Source organism: Pogoniulus pusillus, chromosome Z (genome assembly GCF_015220805.1).
Source record: "Pogoniulus pusillus isolate bPogPus1 chromosome Z, bPogPus1.pri, whole genome shotgun sequence".
In the NCBI taxonomy this organism is placed as follows: Eukaryota; Metazoa; Chordata; class Aves; order Piciformes; family Lybiidae; genus Pogoniulus; species Pogoniulus pusillus.
In genome coordinates this window covers 51,448,839-51,471,082 of record NC_087309.1, presented here as the reverse complement: position 1 = coordinate 51,471,082, position 22,244 = coordinate 51,448,839, and the positions used below count along the sequence as shown (strand labels likewise).

Sequence of the window (22,244 nt, the reverse complement as noted above, 5' to 3'; positions counted from 1 at the left end):
TAGAAAGCGAACATTGGCATGAAGCAAGCTAGAACCCAGGGTCCACTGGAACCACCAAATCTGAGGCAAAGCAGCATTCCAGAGAAACCCACAAAATGGAAAGAGGCATTTCTAAGAGTTTCTGCAGAAGCCCCTGCAGTAACACTTCCCTCATGATGTAGTGTAAGGAAGCTGAGCCGTGAGGAAGCTCTCAAGCTGCCTTGCTACCAGGAGCTCTGAGAGGGCCTTGGGAAGCAGAGGCTGTTGAGAGAACAGTTACGCTATAGCTGCTCAGGCACCTATCAGCCTGGGAGTGTGGTGGCAAAAGGCCATGAGACTTGCACATAAAGACAAATCTACACAGGGTTATCATCTCTGCAGTATGGCTATTCTTATGAATATTGTTTAACTCTACATTTTGCATTTCAACGTGGCACCACATTGCTGAGCACTAACTAGAGACAGCACTTCTGTGTGTAGCTGTCTCAAGAGCATTGAGGTGTCATGGGAGGATATTCCTCTGGGCAGAGACAGAAATTAAGATTGACTTCTTTTGGCATGAATGTTTCCTCTAAGCATGCCTCGAAGACATGCCTATAGACTGCCTTTGAAGACTATCAGTGCATAACTCTCTCTCAATCAGCCACCACTGATTTCACACCCATAGCACCGCACCTGAGCACAGCGTTCACAGCAGCAAAAGCAATGCAATGATGAGCTGGAAGAAGAGAACAATGGTACAGACAGTGTGGTATCAAAAAATCTTCTTTTCCTTGCATCATCCAGTCATATTCCCATTGCAAAGATCTTTGTTAGCTCCCAAAGTCAGGAAGTTTGGGACATCGAAGAAAGCCACACGGCTCATTTGGTGTTATGCTGATCCCTTGGTTCTGTCTGTGAGCTGGGCACTTCAGTCTCCTTGAGGTAGCAGATACAGAAATGTTTGTTTTATACCTTCAAAAAAAGAACCTCCAGAAGTGAAGGAAAGGGGGACAAGGCAGATGGACATGGTGGAGGCTTTTTTAGGAAAGACACAAACACACTTGATACAAAGCACATTTCTGAAATACTCCATTGAGACAGACAGTGCCAGAGCCTCCAAAAGCAAACATCACCCTGATAACAATTACAGCATTGTCATGGCAAGTTACAAAAGAGTTAGCCAAAGAGACATAACTTTAAATAAATAAATGGCCAGAAATCTGTCTCTCCAGGACACTGAACTTCATGCAGAATGTCACTCGCTGACATCCTGCAGCAAGTGAGGGCAGAGACACTTCAGGCACTGCAGTGTAACCGTACACAGTGCTGCTAGAATGAGTTGCTCATAGAATTTATGTGCATAAAGTATCCATCAGAGGACAAATTCACCCACTCTTTCTGTCGTTCTGCAAGTTTTTCTGCCAAGCATTTTACCAGGACAGGATCTACTTTGGAGTCAAACTTGTTGGCAAACCAGTGCCCATAATTGAGAAGCCACCTTAATTCTGCAGCCCCATAGATGCAGACACTGCGAAGGTGTGTGCCAGTGCAAGGAGGATACAAATGACCTTCAAGATAATTCCATTTCACCAGACGAGTTTTGCTTTGTAGGTCTGTTATGTTCTGGGCTGACCTTGGGACTTCCCCAGGGACCCCAGGAACACGTACAAGAGTGGCCCAGAAATGTTCATCTGGAGAATACGTATCCCTTGACCACTCAAGAAAATCCATTGCAAGAGTACTTTCAAGGGTATATTGAACAAATGCTCGGCTTAAAACAAAATAGGCACTGCCTACAAATACCTGTATATTATGAGGTGGTGGGTACTTGGGAAGGCTGGTTTTTACAGGCATCCGCATGTATTCGTAAGGCACTTCCCTCAGTTCATGGTGATAAGTAAATCGTTCCCTTTTGCTGCTGCTTGGCTTTACAGTTTCCAACATGTTTCCTCCACGAAGTTTCCTCAGTTCAGCAACCAGCTCAAAATTCGACCTCAGAGGGAAATCTTGGCCACACAAGTTGATAACATACTTCCAAGGAACAGAAGAGTTCACCAAATCAGACAAACAATTTAAATCTGCTTGCAGCCGTGAAATATGGGCATAGTCCACTGTCTCCAGTTTCGATGCAATGAAAACATTGGGGAAACATTCAGCCAGATTGTTCATGGCAGACTTGAAATTTTTGGCTGCTTTTTGGTCATAGTGGATGCAGTAGATATTTTGAGGGCTGTACAGTGAATGTATGAGCCTTTCAACCATTATCGCATCTTTGTGAACAACCAAAGAATAGGCGATGGGAAAACTTTCCTCCTCTGGAGAAACAGGTTTGAGGTGGTATTTCCTAAGGGAGCGATACACGTCACAAGCACTCGTCATTGCTACAACATCTTCATCAGTTAAATCAATTATCTCCTTCCTTCTTACCTCTAAACTCCTGCCAATCTCATGGGGATCTCCTTCATATATAGACGAACAGTTAATTTCATACTGGAACTTATTTCTATGGAACAAATAGCTGTTTTTAACGTAAGACGAAGTGCTCAGGAAGTGCTCAACCAAATAAATATCCTTAGGGGGAAAAAGGTGTCTTTCAACATGGAGGAGCTTCAGCAGTGCAATCAGCCACCCAGCAACACACAGGATCAGGAACTTCCTTCGTGAGGGACAATTGTGGAGACACTTGCTTCTCTTCATTCTGCAAGGAAACAGACATGATGGTATTTCAAATTCAGAGGCAGGTTTTACCACAATAATAGGCAAAGATTTCATTTCCTTGAATGAGCTGACTACAGGCAATAAACCACCCTGGATTTCAGATGATTCCCAGATAAATGAGTGCTGAAAACAAGGCCCCCACTATTTATTTTCCAAACCTTAATTTCTCATGAGTCAACAACGGAAGCACAACTCCTGCACCGATAGGAACATGACTGTTCTCTGAGTAGGAAGGATTTTTCATTTTCCTGAGTAACCCTAGCAGAATCAGTGGAAAAATCAAGGGAATCACAGACTGTGTGCTTAATGGTAGACAGTCACATTTTTAAAAGTAAAATAAAGCATTAAGCTGAAAGACTTAGAATTCAGTTACAGTAGGCTGATTGTTTCTAACACTGGATTTGGCCCATGAAGATGTCCAAGGGGAAATTAATTTCCTTCCTGTCCTCTCTCAAGAGGTTCTGACAAGCCCAAAGTCCTCCCTGTGTCCAGATTTCTTCTGGAAAGTACTGCTAATCTGCCCTTAGGAAACAGACAGACAACAGAGCAATGCATTGCTATTATATGATGTAAACTTCTGAAGGCAGGAGGGGTAGTAGTGAGCAACAGCACCTCTATCTTACTCTCTGCCACATGACACAACCTCAGATAGGACAGGAAGAACACACACAGCCTGCTTTTATGCAGCAAGGTATTTAACAACATTCCCGTATAGCAACTGAACAACTGAGGTGTTACCACAACAAAAGCTAAATACCGTGCTCACAGTATCACAGTATCACAGTATCTCCAAGGTTGGAAGAGACCTCACAGATCATCAAGTCCAACCCTTTACCACAGAGCTCAAGGCTAGACCATGGCACCAAGTGCCACGTCCAATCCTGCCTTGAACAGCTCCAGGGACGGCGACTCCACCACCTCCCCGGGCAGCCTTTCCCTCATCAGATGAGCATTAGCAGCATTGCTGCTACCCCTGAATTAAAACTGAGCTATGTGAAAATCTCCTGTACATATGTAAAATCAAGTATTAAGATGTACATGCAATGCTTAATGCAAGACTACTGTGGGCATCTTCAGCATTCCCACCAATGCCAGGTCTTGCGAGCTGTAGCTTCGGTTAAAATGCAGCTTCGTTATTCTGATCTCCTTGACCTTCCCTTTCTTTGGGCATCATTCTCCTTGATAATTCATTTCTGGGGGCAACAGAAAAAGAGAAGGAAATGCCACCTCCTTGTAGAACAGCAGTGAGGGAAGCAGGGTAAGACAACACATAACCTACTTTGTAAAAGCCAGAGCTCCGTAGCTCTCTTCAGGTTTTAGTCTCCAGGTACACTAACAAAGAAAGAGAAAAAACAGATTTATCTCCTCATAAAGCCAAAAATCTCACTTTCCTCTTTAGCTAGCAGATGCTCTCCTTCCCTTCTTCTCCAAACTCATGCCAGCTTAATGTCTGATCCAAGTGTCTTCTTTACCTACTTCTTTGCTGTACCTATGTTCCTGGTGAAAAATCACTGTGAAAAGCTGCTCCTAACCAAAGCCAAGTTTCCAGCCACATTACAGAAGCCCTGCAGAGGGGAACACAGCTAACCTGTTCTTTGGAAGGAGAAGGCCTGTGTGATGTGATCTCTCTGCAACACCCAACCTGTGCTTCTGCCCAGTGGTCTCCTTGGCTATCACAGACAACCCCCCACAACTCCTGGCTAAACATGGATCACCTCATCCAAGGAGAAGATCTTCTAATCCTTTCAACCTCATTCAAAAAGGGAAAACAAAACAAAACAAAACACCAGCCTGGAAAGAAGAAAAGAAAGTGAGGAAAAAAACATCCTCTATTTCTCCAGATAACAACTCTACCTGTGGAAGCCTTGACCAGCTTCCACACAGTGACAAACATTCTGTCTCCCTGCCAACCAACAAAGAGGCCACAGCATCACACTTCCCTGCCTTGAACTGTCAATCACATCACTGGAACCTGGTGTAGTCCAGAGTCACACCAAGAAGTACAAGAAATTACCTGGACAGCATTGAGGACTCCCTCTTTGCAGGTGATGAGTAAAGAAACTGCATTCAGCTCCCTGAACATTCCTGTGGTTTTTGAAACTGCCAACCACAAGACATTACTGTGCTGTATAAAGAGGTTACAGAAATCCAGAACGCTCTAGTGACATGGTTGAAATTCACTGTGGAGGAAGGAATTAAGGAGTACTGTTGAGAAATCTCAGCTCTTCCTCCAAATTCGTTGATTATGGAGAATCTTCCTGTAATCTTGGCCAGTATCTGGTCAGAGGAGAGAACTGGTAACCAGCAATTACATCTGCAGCCCCATCTATTTCTTGGGGTTTGTTTTTTTGGCTAATTTTTGTTTGTTGTTTGGTGGTTTTTTTTCCACAACACACATTGTATAATCATTGCCACAGTGGTCCAGGCAGAAAGAGGCCATGTGTAACCCCAATGACTTAAGCACTCCAACACCCTTCCTCAGTGCAGTTCACCACTACAAAGACCATTCTGACCCTCCTGCTCCACCCTTAGCACATTTAATCCATACTCTCTTGTTGTTACCACTGACACATACTCCACAGCCAGGCTTGGTATATCAACGCAAGGGCAACAGCTTTGCTCTTTAGTCACAAACCATTTGCTCCTAATCAGAATTAAGTTAGCTTCTGCAAAAGACTAAGATTTCTTGAGGAATAGCGTGAGACCAGGGACAGAAGGGTTACCACAAACCTCATCAGGTTTTGTTTCAAGTGCAAAATTCCTGTTTCTTACCAGATGCAGCACTCAAAGGCCCACTCATACACAGCAGTGTACTGTACACACAGTCCTCTCTGTAGGAGGATGGAATGCATGACACATGGCAGATGGGAACAGACCCCTAGTGCCACCTAAATTACCTACCTCAGGTAGCACTGACTGGATGCTACCTCCGGTTATCTTGCTCACAAGTATTTTCTTCTTAGGTGCTACCAGACCATATGCTGGACCAATGTTTCACCTTTTGCCCAAAGAATTTATATTGCCACTTTGTCTTCTGTAAAATGGCACTTTATCATTTTGCAAACAGAAGTTAATGGAGACTGATTTCATTTTTAAATCAACAAATACAACACATCTGGTCTGTATACCCTCATACAGAGCTTCTAACCTGGTTAGAGCACTTACTGGCTGGGGTGCAAAGCAGTGAATGACCCAGAGAAGGTAAATGGGTGTTTCTATTTATTCTTTGTATCTGTAAAGCAAGGGATGTTCAAAGAAAACATACATGCAACAGATACATGGGAAATATATTCCTGTTGTGTAACAAAACATGTGCTCTTACACAACACATAATTATAGCCTGTCATAAGGTACCTAAAGATCATGAGGTCAGCAGGATTCAAGAAGGAATTAGGCAATCAGCTGGCTATTGAGAGTTTCCAGAGTTACCTTTACCAACACATGAGTAAAGACATAAAGCCAAATCCCCTGGAACAACACCATCAGGCAACTTACAGCTACCAAGACTTCTGACATGACAATTTTACCAGTAAAAATGAGGTTTGTGACTATTGCTCTTGTTACCTGAATCTGCTTTTATCTAGGGCTGGACCAGAAAGGGATTGCTAGTTAGATCCATGGTGTTAATACTCCTGTATTTGTACTTCACACAGAAAAGGGTTGGGTTTTCCACTGGGGGGTATTTCACTGGCTTGTAGGGGTTTTTTTCCTCCTTGCAAGAAGCCATTCTGGTCAGTTCTAAGCTCTACACCTTCAAATACATAAGATCATTTGCTTTCTGCAGCTGCACACTGTGCAATGACAATAAAGATGGAACAAGGTGGTGGAAGACTTTTGCACACTCCTAAATAAACTCAGCTGTAGATCAAGTCCTCTTGTTCCCTGAAAGCTGTGCTGGGCTTAGCAGAGCAAATCCTTCTGAGAAGACTGGGCAAAGGCCAAGCCTCAAATTGAAACCCTCAGGCATCACCTCCAGGGTGCTCTTCAGCCAGGTTTAGCTGTCTGTCTGCCTAAGGCAGTTATGCTGGGCTTGCAGAAAGAGCAGAAAATGCAGAGCACTCTTTAAGCAGGCAGTGGAGCCCCATTCCTTCCTCCATGCTTCAATCCAATGAGCACATCTCATTTTTCAGTAGGCTGTAGAACTGCAGCTCTCTTGTGTCTCACACAAAATTCCTAACATCTTATATACCACAGAAAACCAGGGCACAAGATTTCTCCCCTCTCTGCTGAAAGTATCGAAAGTTATGAACTGAGCTTGGCCAGCTAAAGGAAATGCTGGGATGAAAGGCCAAGCTGAAAGCGAAAGTGTGCTAGAAAATGCACATAAGGACATAAACCACAATTAAACCTTGGCTTCTACTGACTAGCAGCAAATGGAGAACATCAAAATAAGAACAGAGGAAATAACACATATTTGTAGACATTCACATACACATTTTAGGTGAACTCAGTAAAGGTCCAGGGAAGTGAAGTATGTCCTGATCACAGGGGAATATCTGTAAAGACCTGCTGTCTTCCAGCAATGATCAGTGAGATGTGCAGAAGTTTACCTTCCTCAGGAAAAAAAAACAAACCAAAACAAAACAAAAAACTATTGTTCCTGTTTGAAAATTACTGTAAAAAATAATAAACTGCTAATTTGTAAACATAAATGAACAGTCAGTGAAGCTGCAGAGCAGCCGAAAGTGTGCAAACTCCCACAGTGGGCAGATCATGAACATGAAAAGCAGCATTTGCATCTCTGCACCATGCACTGTCAACCTGCTTAGGTAAAAGGTAAATCACAAAGCTCATACTGGAATGCTGTCACAGAGCATCTGAGTACAGTGCATATCCAAGGGCCAAAGAATCAAACTGAACTCGTGGCTACTTACCTTGTCTTGCACAGTACAGATTACTATAGCAGAGACCATAATTGCTCGAGATGTTAAGTGCTAGGAAGGTGAAATCAAAAGAAATGCTTAGCAGGTAAAGCCTGCTTTCAGGATTCATTTTGGGAGGGAAAAGAAAAAGCATTAAAACTATTCTAATTCTAGCTCTGCTGACTCACTGCATCTCTACACACCACCAGGCACTTACTCTGTGGACTTCCCCAGAAGTGCCTCTGGGGCATGACTAGTCCGAATCTGTCATGAGCAAAGCCTGTGGCACGTTGCATGTGCATCTGACCTGGTCCCTCTCTACTGCAGAAAACAGGACCCGCAGCACCCTACTTGCCCTCCCCGTCCCAGGCATGCAGAGAACTCTGTGCGCCATGCGATCACGTTGCTGCTTTTGCAGTTCACTACCAATCCTGGAAAACACGTGCCTCAAGTCAGTGCACTTCTCTCAAACTCAAAAGAAACCACTTAGGTGGTCAGGGGGCTAGAGAACCTCTTCTACAAGGGCAGGCTGGGATTGTTCAGCCTAGGGAAGAGAAGGCTCCAGGAGACACTACTGTGGCTTTTCAGTACTCAAAGGTGGTTTATAAGAAAGGTGAGGAGGGACTCTTTACCAGGCAGTGCAGTGATGGCTTTAAACTGAAGAGGGTAGATTTAGATTAGATACAAAGGAAGATTTGATTTTTTTACTGTGAGAGGTATGAGATGCTGGAATGGGTTGCCCAGAGAAACTGTAGACACTGCCTCCCTCGAAGTATTCAAGACAAGGTTGGACAGGGCCTTGGGCAACCTGCCCTAGTGTAAGGTGTCCCTGTCTATGGCAGGTGGGTTGGAAGCAGATGGTCTTCAAGGCCATTCCAACTCAAACCATTCTACAATTCTGATTATTTTGGGGGGATTTTTTTTATTCAAACTGAAGGAGTTCTAGGAAGAAATCCAGTTTTGAATGGGAACAAAAGCATCAGAAATGGCAGCAATCCATTTTTCAGCTTGTTTCACAGCTTAGCTTTCTTTTTCTCCTCAAAATTAAGATGGATTACAGTAATGTCTGCCTCCTTATTTACATTTTTCATATTAAGAAAATATACAATCTTTTCTACAAAAGTTTGTGAAGAGTAGCTGGTGACCAATCCAGATGTCCAGATGTCCAATCCTAGTGTCCAAGCCAGAATCTAAGAAGGAATGATGATCTGCCTGCCTAAAAGCTCTTCTGCAGTCCCACCCATACTTTGGGCATTTGTTTTGCATTCTGATCTACACACACTGGCTAAGACCACTGCCCACTGTCACACAGGTGGCAAGGTCATTGCACATGAAGGCTGTAACCTTCCTGTTTTATTCAATATGTAACTTACATCTCTGTAACACTGACCAACTAAGACACAACACCACACAGCATAAGCTAGATTTGAATTAGCTCTGAGTGTGCCTTACTGAAGTCCTCACAATTTGCCAAATCACCACAGCAGCAAACCTTTTAAACTGCTGCATCTTCTCAGTGCCATGCAGACAAATAAACCACCACACTTCCGTTGGTGCACTGTATCCAGGGTAGCACAGGATGACTCTCACCAGCCCACAAGCTCTTTCTTGGCAGGAAGCATACGACACACACACAAAGAGGAGTGGTGAGAAGTTGTGCCCACCTCCCTGTGAGCCCGCGAGTCTGCAAATGAAGAACAGAAGCTGCCAAGGATGTCTATTAGGAACAGAACAGCCAGCTAGTAACCAGCTAAGTCTGTACATTAGGAGGTGAGATGGTCAGGATTTCTGCTCTGAAAAGCCTCCTATGAGCATATAAATTACCTTATTGGGAATAGTATCTTGTATAAGGTATGAGGAGGCTCAGAGGTGACCTCATTGCTGTCTACAACTACCTGAAGGGAGGCTGTAGCCAGGTGGGGGTTGGTCTCTTCTCCCCGGCAACCAGCAACAGAACAAGGGGACACAGTCTCAGGTTGTGCCAGAGGAGGTCTAGGCTGGATGTTAGGAGGAAGTTCTTCACAGAGAGAGTGATTGACATTGGAATGGGCTGCCCAGGGAGGTGGTGGAGTCACCGTCCCTGGAGGTGTTCAAGAAAAGACTGGATGAGGCACTTAGTGCCATGATCTGGTTGATTGGGTAGGGCTGGGTGCTAGGTTGGAGTGGATGATCTTGGAAGTCTCTTCCAACCTGGTTGATTCTATGATTCTATGATACATTCATTCTTTCAGAGTTTAAAGCAAGTTTAAAGCATCATTTCTACTGAGAAACCACATAATCATGCCATCATGCATTATTTCATAGAATCGTGGACTGGTCAGGGTTGAAAGGGACCTTTAAAGGTCACCTAGTTCAAATCCCCTGTCACGGGCAGGGGCATTTCCACTGGACTGCTTGAGGGTGTCCCGCAACATCAAGAACTACATTATGCTAGACAGCAGGACACAACGTGATTAAAGTACTCAGAGTTCTGGATTCAGCCTTGAAGAAGACTAGCAAAAAAGCTGTTCTGTATCCTGGTCACTGTACTACTCATGCAAGACCAACCTTGCCCAGTGTTTGCCAAACTAAGTCTCTCAGGTTCCCCCACAGCTGGTGGAAAGATATAAAGAATGGCAAAGGACTATCAATTTATCCCAGAGGACAAGCTTTTCCCAAACAGGAATAAATTACCAACTTTAATGTTTCTCTTTCTCTACGTGGCAAAGTCTCATTTGCAGCCCACACAGTTAGCTTCTTGCATTCCTGTATCAGCACAAATTAGAAAACATGAAAACTGCCCCTGCTGGCACTGAAGCAGCAGCAGCAGCCCCTCCTGAAGCCTCTGTTTCTACATTGCAAGTGACTCATCCATGGCTGTTAGAAACAACCTTTTGGGATCGAAGCAGTTCCCAAAAAGCTTTGAAGTAACACCTGCATTATCCAAGGTAAATTTTCTTTAACTCAAAAGCTGAAGAGCTGTGTGCTTTTATATTTTAACATCTACCCCTTTCTCCTTCTCCCCACTTGGCAGAAATTCTTGCAGGACAAACTCAACTATAAAAAAAAAATTTAAAAAAAAATTAGTGAAGGTCCAGACAAGCTACCTCTGACAGAGACCATTTTTAACTAAAGAGTACCCAATAAAGAGTTTATTTTAAACACTCCAAAAAGGGGAAATGTATCATTGGCTTCATCAAAGTCTATGGTCTTCTTCCAAACCTTCCTACACACTGCAGGGGTGTTCCCAGCTTGTCTGTATTTAGATTGTGCTGATTTATTAATAGTTCAGCAACCACTTTGTTTGACACTACAAGGACTTGACTCCATTTCCTCACTGTGTCTTTTCTGTTCTAGCTTGTGCTCAACTAAACGAAAGTGCTTCAGCGATTAAAGGAGAAGCTGCCGAGTGGATCCAGAGAGCCCACAAACTCCCTGGATGCTGTCTGCAGGGTGAAGCTGTCATGAAGCACCCCGGTCCATCACAGGAAGCTCAGAATCTGGTGGATCCAAGATGCACCAGAAACCTCCCCACAGGCAGAAGAAGGAAAATCATGCTTTGAATGTTTGGCTTTGTCCAGGGAGCTGAAGCTCTGCTGAGAGCAGGCTGACCCTATGGAGAAAGGCATTCCAGACAGCACTGGAAGCAATAGGTGCAGCAGGCAGGGTTTCCCAAGAAGCTTGTGATCTGTCTGCCTGCAACAGCCAATGAATCACAGCTTTCCTGTGGAAGGCAAGATATATACCAACCACTGTCCATTACTCTGCTCTCCACCAGTCCTTCCTAAAGGATCTGTTCATTTTAAGTAACCAAAAGTCCAAGTTCAACCACAAACTGTGCTGAGCTACAGGAAAACGGAATTCATGAGCTTCCTTAACATGCAGCTCTATTAAATGTATACTATTTCTTTTCTACATTACCCATCAAAGAGGTCTGGGACTCACTACACCTGGCCACAGATGTCACAAATTATCTTGGTGTCACTTTCCATAGAGCACAAAAGCTCTTGATACCCAGGTGTAAGAAACTGGGAAAAAAAATTAAGAGACCAGCACAGTTGAGTCGAGAGCTGCTGCTCAAACTAAAAAGGCAAAAGGAACTTAACAGAATTTAAGCAGGCACAGGTACCTTCAGGAGAATATAGGGATGTTGCCAGTGTATGCAAGGATGAGGTCAAGAAAGCCGAGCACAGATGGAGCTGAACTGGGCAAGGGGTTCTGTGAATGCTAACAATGGCTTCTACAGGTATGTCAACCAGAAAAGGATATTTAAAGGAAACACCCCTGTGATGAGCAAGAATGGCAAACCAGTGACAGCACATAAGAAGGATGAGGTTCTTCACTTGCAACCTTTATCCTCACACTCCATGAGTTAGAGGACCACGAGGTAGAAGACTCACCACTGTAAGTGAAGATAAGGTTCATGACCAACTATGGCACCTGAACATACACAAGTCTATGGGACATGATTAGAAACATCCCAGAGTCCTGAGGCAGTTGGATGATGTAGTTGCCAAGACGCTCTTCACGGTATTTCAAAAGTCCTGGCAGTCTGGTGAAGTTCCCAGTGCCTTCAAGGAAAGCACTGCTCCTACTCTTTTAAAGGGGTAGAAAGGAAGACTCTGGGAACTACTGACCTGTCAGTCTCACCTCTGTACCTGGGAATATCATGTAACAGATCCTCCTAGAAGCCCTCATAAGGCCCATGGAGGACAGAGAGGTGATTTGAGACAGCCAGCAAGGCTTCACTAAGGGCAAGTCCTGCTTGATCAACCTAGTGGTTTTCTAAAATGGAGTGACTACCTCAGCAGACAAGGCAAGATCAATGGAGGTCATCTACCTAGACTTCAGCAAGGCCTCTGACACAGTCTCCCACAACATCCTCCTAGGCTGGAGGAGTATGGATGGGTGGACTACTTGATGGATAAGAAATCGTCTTGATAGTCACACACCATAGTATGTAGTCAGTAGGTAGTGCTCAGATAGAGATGGGTGATGAGTGCTGTCCTTTAGGGGTCAATACTAGCACTAGTGTTCTTTGGTATCCTCATCAATGAAACAGATAGTGGGATCAAGTGCAGCCTCAGCAAGTTTGCAGATGATACCAAGCTCAGTGGTGCAGTCAATATGGCAGAGGGACAGGATATCATTCAGAGACACGTGAAGAGGCAGCCATAGGTGAACCTCACGAGGTTCAACAAGGCCAGGTAAAAGGTTCTGCACCCAGGTTGGGACAAGCTAATCGTGTGTACATTGTTTATCACAGGAGTAAAACAAGTCTGGGCAGGCCAGAGTCCTTAGACTCAGTGGCTCCAGGTTCCTTGCCCTCTTTTTTGCTTTTCCCCAAAACAGAAGAGGGAGAGCAGAAACACATGCCTGGGCAAGCCGGGACATGGACAAACCTGTTTCAGCCTGTCAGGCCTACCATAACAGTCAGATGGCCAGCTCATGGAACCATTTCTTTAACTGTTATCACATCAGCTTGGGAGTGGTTAAAAGAGAGGACAGAGTGGCAAGATGCACCAGCTGTTGCTACCAGAACAAGGATCCCTGTATAATTGAGTTTGTGAGTAGACAGTGCTCTCTACGAACACTGTCATGGATCAGTTGGCTTTTGTGTTTGCCATACAGCAAGTGTTAAGTGAAAAGGTCAAGTATGACTGCAAGTCTGTGCAAGGAGGGGAAACAGAGAGAGTGGATTCAGGGAAGCACGCTGTTTTTTCTGCAGATGCACAGTGCAAACCAAGCTCCTTGCCTTTCACTTCAGTTAACAAAAGAAAAAGGGAATGTAGGTGCTAAGAAGCATAGGAGCAGAAGCATAAGTATTGGGAAACGATGAAACAGAAATATGGAGAGCAGGATCAATGAGGATAAGTGCTTTCATGCATGTAATATTAACAACAACTAAAATCAAGACAAGTGTTTTCCCTAACTTGCTACACCCTCATCCTTCAAAGGCAGCCAAGTCAATAACAGTGTCTACACCTTTCCTTGGAAATCAGGACACGGTGTATTTCAGCCACCAACACCATTACCATAACAGCAGGAATTGGGGAACAATTCTCTCTCCTCCTGGCAAAAACACTTTGGGAAGAATTGTCCCTGATAAAATATCTCTGTTTGCTTACTAGACACCTGACCATACTGCAGTGAAAACTTGGCTGAGCTGCTCACAACCGGCTCTGCAGAAAGACACAATTAGTAACTTCTACTTTTCCCTCTACTCTATACAAATCAAGTCACTTTATGGATCTCTGGGGAAGGTAGAGGGGACACTGTTCCTGGGAATACAGGGAAGGAGGAAAGCAATGATGTGCTTTGCTAAGTGTTTTATATATTTATTTAATAAAACGGTCAGAATTAAACTTTACTTTGCTTATTTACTGCTGCTAGGAAAGTTAATCCATTCTTACTCCTGTTAGCTGGTTATTGATAAGGATCACAGAGCTTCTGCAGGAGCATTTTTTATTGGCATTAGGTCTAGATCAGTTGATTCTGTACCATTTGCCTGTCTTTTTCACCCACTCTCCCAGCAGTGCAGACTGGAGCCGTAGCCTTGGTCCCTATAACATAGCAGCATCCACTAACAGCTTCATTCTGCACAGTCCATCCCCTTGTTTGGCCCATGTAATGGTGAGATTTCCTCTAAACAGTGGTCAGCTAAAGGCCTAAGCAACTACAATTACTTGCACACTGTGCCTTATGGACCTTTAAGTACAAGATGTGGAAAAAATACACTGCTACTTTTAGGCCTAAGCCTAAACAAATAATAAGCCTGAACACAGTGCCCTGAAGGGAAACCATCATTCTGCAGTTTACTACAGCATATCTTGTGCTGTAGAGAAAAAAAAACAGCTTCTCACTGCATACAAGGCAAACACAAGTTGTGCAAATATTTGGCAATTACACTATCACAGCGACTGTGTCCCATTGTTAAACATGAGGTCTCCTTACCGCGCGGGACACACAGCTCCGTGTTTCCTAACAGAACCTGCTCTGCTAACATTAAACTGTTTTGTATGTCCTTCCACCACCCAGTCCCAACTCTCTGCATGTTCTTTAGAAAAGGCTGGATGCTCTTTTCCAGTTGCCTTCAATGCATCAGTGGTCCTCATAATTGCAATAAAATATCTAACATTAATCCCTGCATATGCACATCCCAGAGATATGTCATAGAATCATAGAATCACAGCATCAAGCAGGTTCTGATCATCCACTCCAACCTATCACTCAGCCCTATCCAATCAACTAGACCATGGCACTAAATGCCTCATCCAGTCTTTTCCTGGACACCTCCAGGGACAGTGACTCCACCACCTCCCTGGGCAGCCCATTCCAATGCCAATCACTCTCTCTGGCAACAACTTCCTCCTAACATCCAGCCTGTACCTCCCCCGCCACAACTTGAGACTGTGTCCCCTTGTTCTGTTGCTGGTTGTCTGGGAGAAGAGGCCACCCCCCACCTGGCTACAGCCTCCCTTCAGGTAGTTGTAGACAGCAATGAGGTCAGCCCTGAGCCTCCACTTCTCCAGGCTAAACAACCCCAGCTCCCTCAGCCTCTCCTCATAGGCTTGGTGTTCCAGGCTTCTCACCAGCTTCATCACCCTGCTCTGGACACCTTCCAGCACCTCAACATCTCTCCTGAATTGAGGGGCCCAGAAAGGCAAAGGAAGTTCCATGTGTCTGCTTTCTGGCCAGCACAAGAGGCAGGTCACTTCTGTGTGATCATTCAAGACGGCAACACAAGAGACAAACAAGTTCGGTGCCTCTGCATCTCTAACTAATCTGAACTGCTTTACAGTAACTTTAAGTTGTTCTGGTGGAGGTCTAAAAAGAAGAATCTCTCTGCAAATCCCTTGATACATCCCAAACTATTCCATCCTGCTAGTCAGAGGATTTGCACCCTGTTAAGGCATGGAAGCATTCAGAAAGCTCAGGGATAGTTTGCCAGGGAAATTTTCAAGCCTGATTCCTACTATGTTGTACATTTAAATTCTATGACTTTAAGAGCTGGGATGGCATCCACATTTGCCAAGGACTTTAGCACCACCAAGGCTAGGGTAAAGGTACAAATTTTTTTTTAATAATTTTTTTTTTTTTTTTTAAACACAAGCCTCTGTAAGCAGAATTCACTCACTTCTAATTTGGGGCAATCTGGAGTTTAACAGCTCCATTATGGCTCATATTAAATACTACTGCTATGGCGGAAAGAGAGTTAATGTTTACCCCTTAACTACCACATAACACATAAATCGGGCCCAAAGGGCCAAAACCTATGTACATTGGCAACGAGAAGCACTGTAAAAGAGGGTGGAAGATTCCTGTCAGACAGGGAGGTAGAGAAAACTGCAAGAAAGTTCTCATTAAGTGTCTGGATAATTGCCCATTTCCACCACCTCTCCACCAAGCTGCTTGCAGACACTCATCTGCGAGCCCCTGCCGTAAATCACCGCCTCTGAGCCAACTGCTCCCATGTCAAACCTTCACCGCCATAGTCAGTTTGTGATATCAGCAAGGTCGTTTCAAGGAGGCTCGCAAACCTACCTTTTGTTGTTTCTTTCCCTCACAGAGCTCTTTAGGACACTCTGTGCCAGACGACCAACGTGGGCAAAGCCAGCTCAGAAGCAGAGCAAAGTCCTGGTGTCTGCTCCACCCTGCCGGTGCCTGCTGCCTTCATCTTTATCAGATTTCAAGCACGTATGAAGTCAGATGCATAGAAGTAGCAGGGACATTACTGCTTGCATAGATTATGAAAGGCGAGTTTAAAACGTTAGCAGAAGAATCATGAGTACGCAGGCTCTGGACGATAAGCTGTGGAAGCCATTCTCGGTATAGCAAGCATGTATATTCGTGTACTCACATAGCACATCTAAATACCAAGAAGATGGGGGAAAAACACTGTAAAAAGAACAGATGAGATAAAAGAGACCTAATTTCATCCTACAGGAGGGTGAAGAGGACTTGAGGAGAGAGAGAAAAATACTCAGGTGTTATGAATCCCTGTCAAAATCCTCACCATGTGATACTTCAAGTACTGAGACTACAGATCTTTGAGGTCTTGTTTCCTCCACAGACAAACAGCACCATTGCTGAGCCACAGCCAGAAATTTGGGCTACTGGTCCGACCCTCAGGGTCCTGGTCATGCTTTCAGAAACTCTTCAGACACAACTATCCTCACAGCAATTTCATCTCTAAATACCTCATAAAGTGTACAGTATGTCTTATATGGTGCGAAATACATTTTTTTGTGCTATTTTACCTAAGTGCTGTGTAATGGCTACAAAGAAATTTGAGGAACATTGTATGTTACACTATTTGTGTGTCCCATGAATAAGGGCCACAGTATTTTCCCTCGAGGAAAGCGCAGCAGCAGCACATGTAACATTCTCCTCCTCTCCATCCACATCTTGACCCAAGTACTCTGCTCATCAGCCTCAGCAGCAGCCTTCTAGCTCACAGTGATTGATAAATCACACACCTCTCTACTATGAGCTTACAATTTGCACTCCAATCTCTGGTGCAGGCTAAATCTCATAAGCTCCACATCGACAGGACTCTGAAATCATGCCTTAGCTTCACAGGCCCAGCATGGTGAATCCATGCAGGTTTTTAACTTCCCACTTACTATCTGGCATTCCCTGCATGCATAAGATATCATGTGGCATGACAGTAGTTGGGTCAACTCTACCCTTTTTTAAGTGTTATGGAAGGGTACAGCAGGCAACGGTATCAAAAGTTACTGATTAGAAAGTTACAAATGTAGAAATTTAGAGCTCATGGCCATTTCCTGTGAGACAAAAGCTCTCTGCACATAAAGTGTTTTAAAAGGTCTGCAGACAGCTGTGCACTTTTTGCATTAACATTTTGGGTAGCAACTTGTCCTTGTCTGAAAAGTAAACAGAAACTCCAGTGTCCCCCCCATCAAATAATAATGCACCACAAAAATGCAAAAGGGACATCTTACAACACACAATCCAAAAGGAAAAGGTCTTCAATTAGCACCAGGGAATCCTGATGCACCATGCAAGCCACATTCTGGTTAAGCAGGACAGAGTACAAGGATGCATGAATCTCCAGCTGGCATGCACCCTTGTCCTCTGCTCAGTGATGCATCTGTCTGAGCATGATGCAATTAGAGAGCTTCTCTTACTTCACAGTTGTTCAACTCTTACTCAAAGCAGAGGGACCCAAGTGCTGTGCTTGTTCACACTGAAAATAATGGTGAAACCTTCTTTTCTTAATTTTTTTCACTAAGAGGTTTGGTAAGGCTTGACAGAGTCACTCAAAACACACCTTCCTTGCTAGACTTGGTGTTTCAGAAATCAGTTATTTTAAGACTCATCTATTGCATCTCTAAGTTCATTTGTATTTTCTGGAAGACCTCAAAAGCTGGAGCCAATGTATGATTCCTGACTTCTTTCTGTAGATACATCAGTCACACAAGTGACCTAAGCTCCTTCTAGAGTCCTCTTAGGCATCATCTGCTAGCAAGACCAAACTTGTTTCATCGCGGTGCATCAGGACAGTCCACTCTTCTCACCCATTTCCTATCTGAAATCAACTTGTCGTGTAGGGACACAGTAACCATCACAATTAATGGCCATCAGTACCTCTCTGGTGCTCCACTCCTAACAGCTAACAAGTTCCCAATACTCCTGCATCATCCTTTCCTGAAACCTGCCTGAAAATGCTCTGTTTCTGTCCTGCTAGTGCATATAAAGCTTCTTGAGATCATTCTGGACACACAAGAAGGCCCTCAGTCACATCTGGCCAGGCTAAAGAGCTGCCAGGCTGAAAAGATCTATGTGACCAACAATCTCCGGACTTAACCTGTTTGCTCTCAACCAACATTACATTTTCCTGGCTTCTCTGAGTGCTGTGTGTTAGCAGTCAGCACTTCCTGTATACCGAACCATAGCACATGGCGTTGGACCTCGGTCTTCTTTTTTTTTAACCTTCAGTTAACTCTTCCCAGCTCAGCTGGACTACTTCTTCATAAGCAGATGTAGTTGCAGGCACTATGGCATTTTTATGATTATCACAGATAGCTTGTTGACTAATGAGAATAATTTGCATACCTTAGGTCAGAAAACAGCACACGCAGCATAGGTTACCATCCACAAAATCTGCAGAAACTGGCACACAAGCACTTTTCAGGGTCTGGTACCCTTCCTGGCATCCCCAGTGTAATCCTAGCAACAACTCAAGCAATTCAAATACGAATGTATCTCTTACCGAGATTACTGCTTTTCAGAAAGTTGCAGTCCTCAAGAATTGCTCTTTCATGTGAATACTGTGTCAGAAACATTAGCCAAGGTTGTTACTGGTCTTCAAATGCCTTTACGGCTGGACAGTGCAGAGAAAAACACTGAAGAACTGGACCAAAGGCCCATCACTATCAGATATATGAGACCAAAAAAACCACAGCTGTACAAATACAGTAGCATTTCACTTCCCTTTCTATCACCATCTGACAGAAGCTCCACACACAGAAGAACAGGCACATCATCACATCCAGCAGGCCCATCTACTCCAGGATATTGACTCAGAGTGCCCAAAAGCAGATGTTTGTAAAGAGGGGAAAGAGCAAAAGGAGAACAAATACTCTCCAAACTCTTTTCAGAATGCTCTTTTGGCTTCTGTTCCCTTCCAGCTCAAAAGTTTCCAAAGCCACAGGTTAAAATTTTCTCATAAAATTCCTTTTTTCCCCCCCTCCATTCAGCTGCTTTTGAACCACTGTAAGCATTCTGACACCTAGCAGACTGGGGCAGGTGAAAGAACAGACACAAAACACTTCATAGCCGACAGGAGTATTCTGCAGAATCACACTTTCACTTACTTGTTCTCAATCGTAAAACTTCCAGTCTCAACTGCTCGTAGCTCTTGCTCTGCAAGACAGTAAACAGCTCTTTCTTGTTCACCACCTCCACTCCAGCTGCGAGTTTATCTACCAGATCTACCCATCAGCTGTTTCTTTCCCAAGCTAGCAAGTGCTAAAAGGAAGTCTTTCATTTTAAAAGGTTACTACTAAGGAAATCTACCTAACTCAAAAAATAACAGGCTGGTTTATGGAGTAGATTTTTGGAACAAGCCAGAGGATGTTCAACGGAGCAAATCCTCAGGTCCGACACAATGGGCAAGCTAATCTCCTTTAGAGTCTCCTTCCACGAGCCCTAACTCTGTATTAGCAAGTCTGGTACTGACCCTCCTCGAGGAAAACGAAACGGTTTGGGTTTTTTTCTGACAGCTCTCTGCCGCTGTGTTTGGTCACCTCGCAGGGGAAAAGGGCCTCCCTCAATAGTAAGTTTACGAGTAAGTGCACTTGGCAAATTAAACACAGCTACACACGCGTACGGTTTTGTTTAGGCAAAAAAACCACAAGACTTCAGCCAACGTCACAACAAACCCGTCTTCTGCTACCAAACCACACATCTGAGTTGGTTTAACTGTTGAAGAACAGCTTATGTGGCTGCCAGAGCTGGGCTGCAGGCAGGTGGGTGAGTGGAAGGCTACGCCTCACCTTCGAATGCCTGCAGCCTCCTAGCCGCTGCCTCTTGCTACTCCCGCGACGTAAAACCCCCTGTAGTTAACTTTTAAGACGCAGGACGCCTTCTTACCGGAGGTCCCCGGCAACACCCACCGGCATCGACCCTCTTCCTCCAGCCACCGGAGCCGCACCCTGTCTGGCACACGCGGTCCTGGGCCGGTCCGCTGTGCCCGGCAGCTGCCGCCCCCGTCCGCCTCCAACTCCGCAGCCGCGGCAGTTTACAACTTTGCACCTGGGTGAGAGCCACCCTGAGGAGGCGGGAGCTGCTGCGGCCCCTGCGCGCAAAAAGTTAGGGCCCTGCTCTGCAGGCCGGTCTGGTTCCCTCTGCTGCCGCTGTCCCGGGACGTGCCTGCCAGCAGAGCACTCACCGGCACCGAGCGCGACCGTCCTGGGCTGGGCGCTGCGGGCGGCATGCGCTCCCCTCCCGGGGGACACGCGTGGCGTGTGTGCACAGACATGTGTGCAACACGGCTCCTCCGTGACGTGGAGGGAAAAGGAGGGGCCGCAGCCCGTCCCGCAACCTGGCAGGCAGGAGGAGGAGAAGGAGGGAGCAGCGGCGGAGTTCCCGAGAGCCGAGCGGTCCCCTGTTAGGTAGGAGCCGGCACCTGGGCATCGCCTTCCCGCTGCCTCTCTTGCAGATGCGGCGCGGAGCTGCCCCGAGGAGGCGGGGCTGCGGAGAGGGGAGCGCGGGTCGATGCTGTGGCATTGCGAACGTTGTGGCCGGGAAGGAGCCCGGTCGGAGGACGACAAAGCGGAGCTGCTGATCCGGGCCCCGATTCCGCTGACCCGGCTGCGGGAGCGGCCGATGCGCATCCGCCCTCGAAGATGGGCCTCCGGGCGGCTGCGGCAGCCTGGGCTCTGCGCCCTTACCCTCGAAGCGGCGGCAGCGGCCGGCTCCGCTCGGCTGCCTACGGGGAAACAGAGGCACCCGAGAAGCGATGGTTTGCAGCGGCCGCGGGGCGAGCGGAGCAGCCGACGGGGGCTGCTGTTGTGAACGAAAACGCTGCAGTCTGGCTTTAAGCCTCTGCTAGTCAGTGAAATTAACCTGCCCGTACACTGAAGCCCTGCAGCTTCATACTACTTCAGGCATGTCTTTTAAAGTCAGGCTGAGCTGCTAGGCTCTGGTTTCCGAGGGCCTGCACGGCTGAGGCACTGGTTCGTTCAGCGAGAAATCGTGGAAGTCTACGCCAGAGCGGAAAGCATCTCTCCGCTCCCTTGGCGCAGACCTCACAGCTCGGCTGAAGGCTGCTTAAATTGCTTAAGCCGCTGCAACCGTGTTATGTGTAACCGCATGCTTGAGCTCCTTCCACAGACACCGAAGTGAAATCCAAAGGACACAACTGCTGAGCAACTCACCTGCTAGTTAATCTGATGTTAATACTAGTGTGAGAGGCAAAACTTTCTGCCAGGAACAAAACAAAGCCTTAGCACCACTTGCACTCTCTCTAGCAAATAAATCTGAAGGGAAAAAAAAATAAAACAACCAACCACCAACCCAGCAACAACAAAAAAAAAAACACAAACAAAAAAAACCCAACTCTCATATAACCTCCTCCATATATAATAACTACAGAGTCTTTTGAATCCCATTCAATCTTTGAAATTTTTAAGTCCCTCCCTGTGTCATGCTTAAGCTTCTTTTCTTGCCATGTTTCTAGAAAATGCAAAGTTTTCCAGTTTTCAAAAAAAAGGTTTCCAAAAACTTAATAATTCAGATTCCAGATCAGTGACATTTTTTGCTTTCCAACTGGTTACATAACTACAGGTGACCAGCAAAAGGGCCTGCATCTCATGTGTGCAGTTGTTAATATTCTTGATAATTGGAGCAGGACAATTTTTCTGCAGTTAGGATTTGAAAACCTGAAAATAACTCTTTTCATGGGAACACTGTCTTGTTACTGCTTTTGCCTTCTCTCTCCTTGGTTCGATTTCCACTAAAACCCCACCACTTCACTGGGTAGCCTGTTGCAGTTTTCTGACCACCTTTTCAGTACAGAAGTTATTCCTAATGTCTAACCTAAACCTCCCTGCTATAGTAACACCATTTCCTCTTGTCCTGTCAGTTGTGGCTTGTGAGAAGAGGCCAACACCCACCCCTTTACAACCTTGCTTCAGGTAATTGTAGAGAATTATAAGGTTTCCCTTCAGCCTCCTGTTCTCCAGTTGAAACAACCTC

At 45.3% G+C, this 22,244-nt stretch overlaps 1 protein-coding gene across 1 annotated transcript; it reads right to left on the bottom strand.

Moving 5' to 3' along the window:
• Nucleotides 1–774: 774 nt before the first annotated feature.
• On the bottom strand, nucleotides 775–21,276 carry GCNT4 (glucosaminyl (N-acetyl) transferase 4). The gene is given in 4 exon segments (XM_064176784.1): nucleotides 775–899; nucleotides 902–933; nucleotides 1,355–2,659; nucleotides 20,674–21,276. Coding segments are annotated over 4 exon segments (1,497 nt in total). The 5' UTR covers nucleotides 20,775–21,276; the 3' UTR covers nucleotides 775–840.
• Between the last annotated feature and the right edge of the window lie 968 nt (nucleotides 21,277–22,244).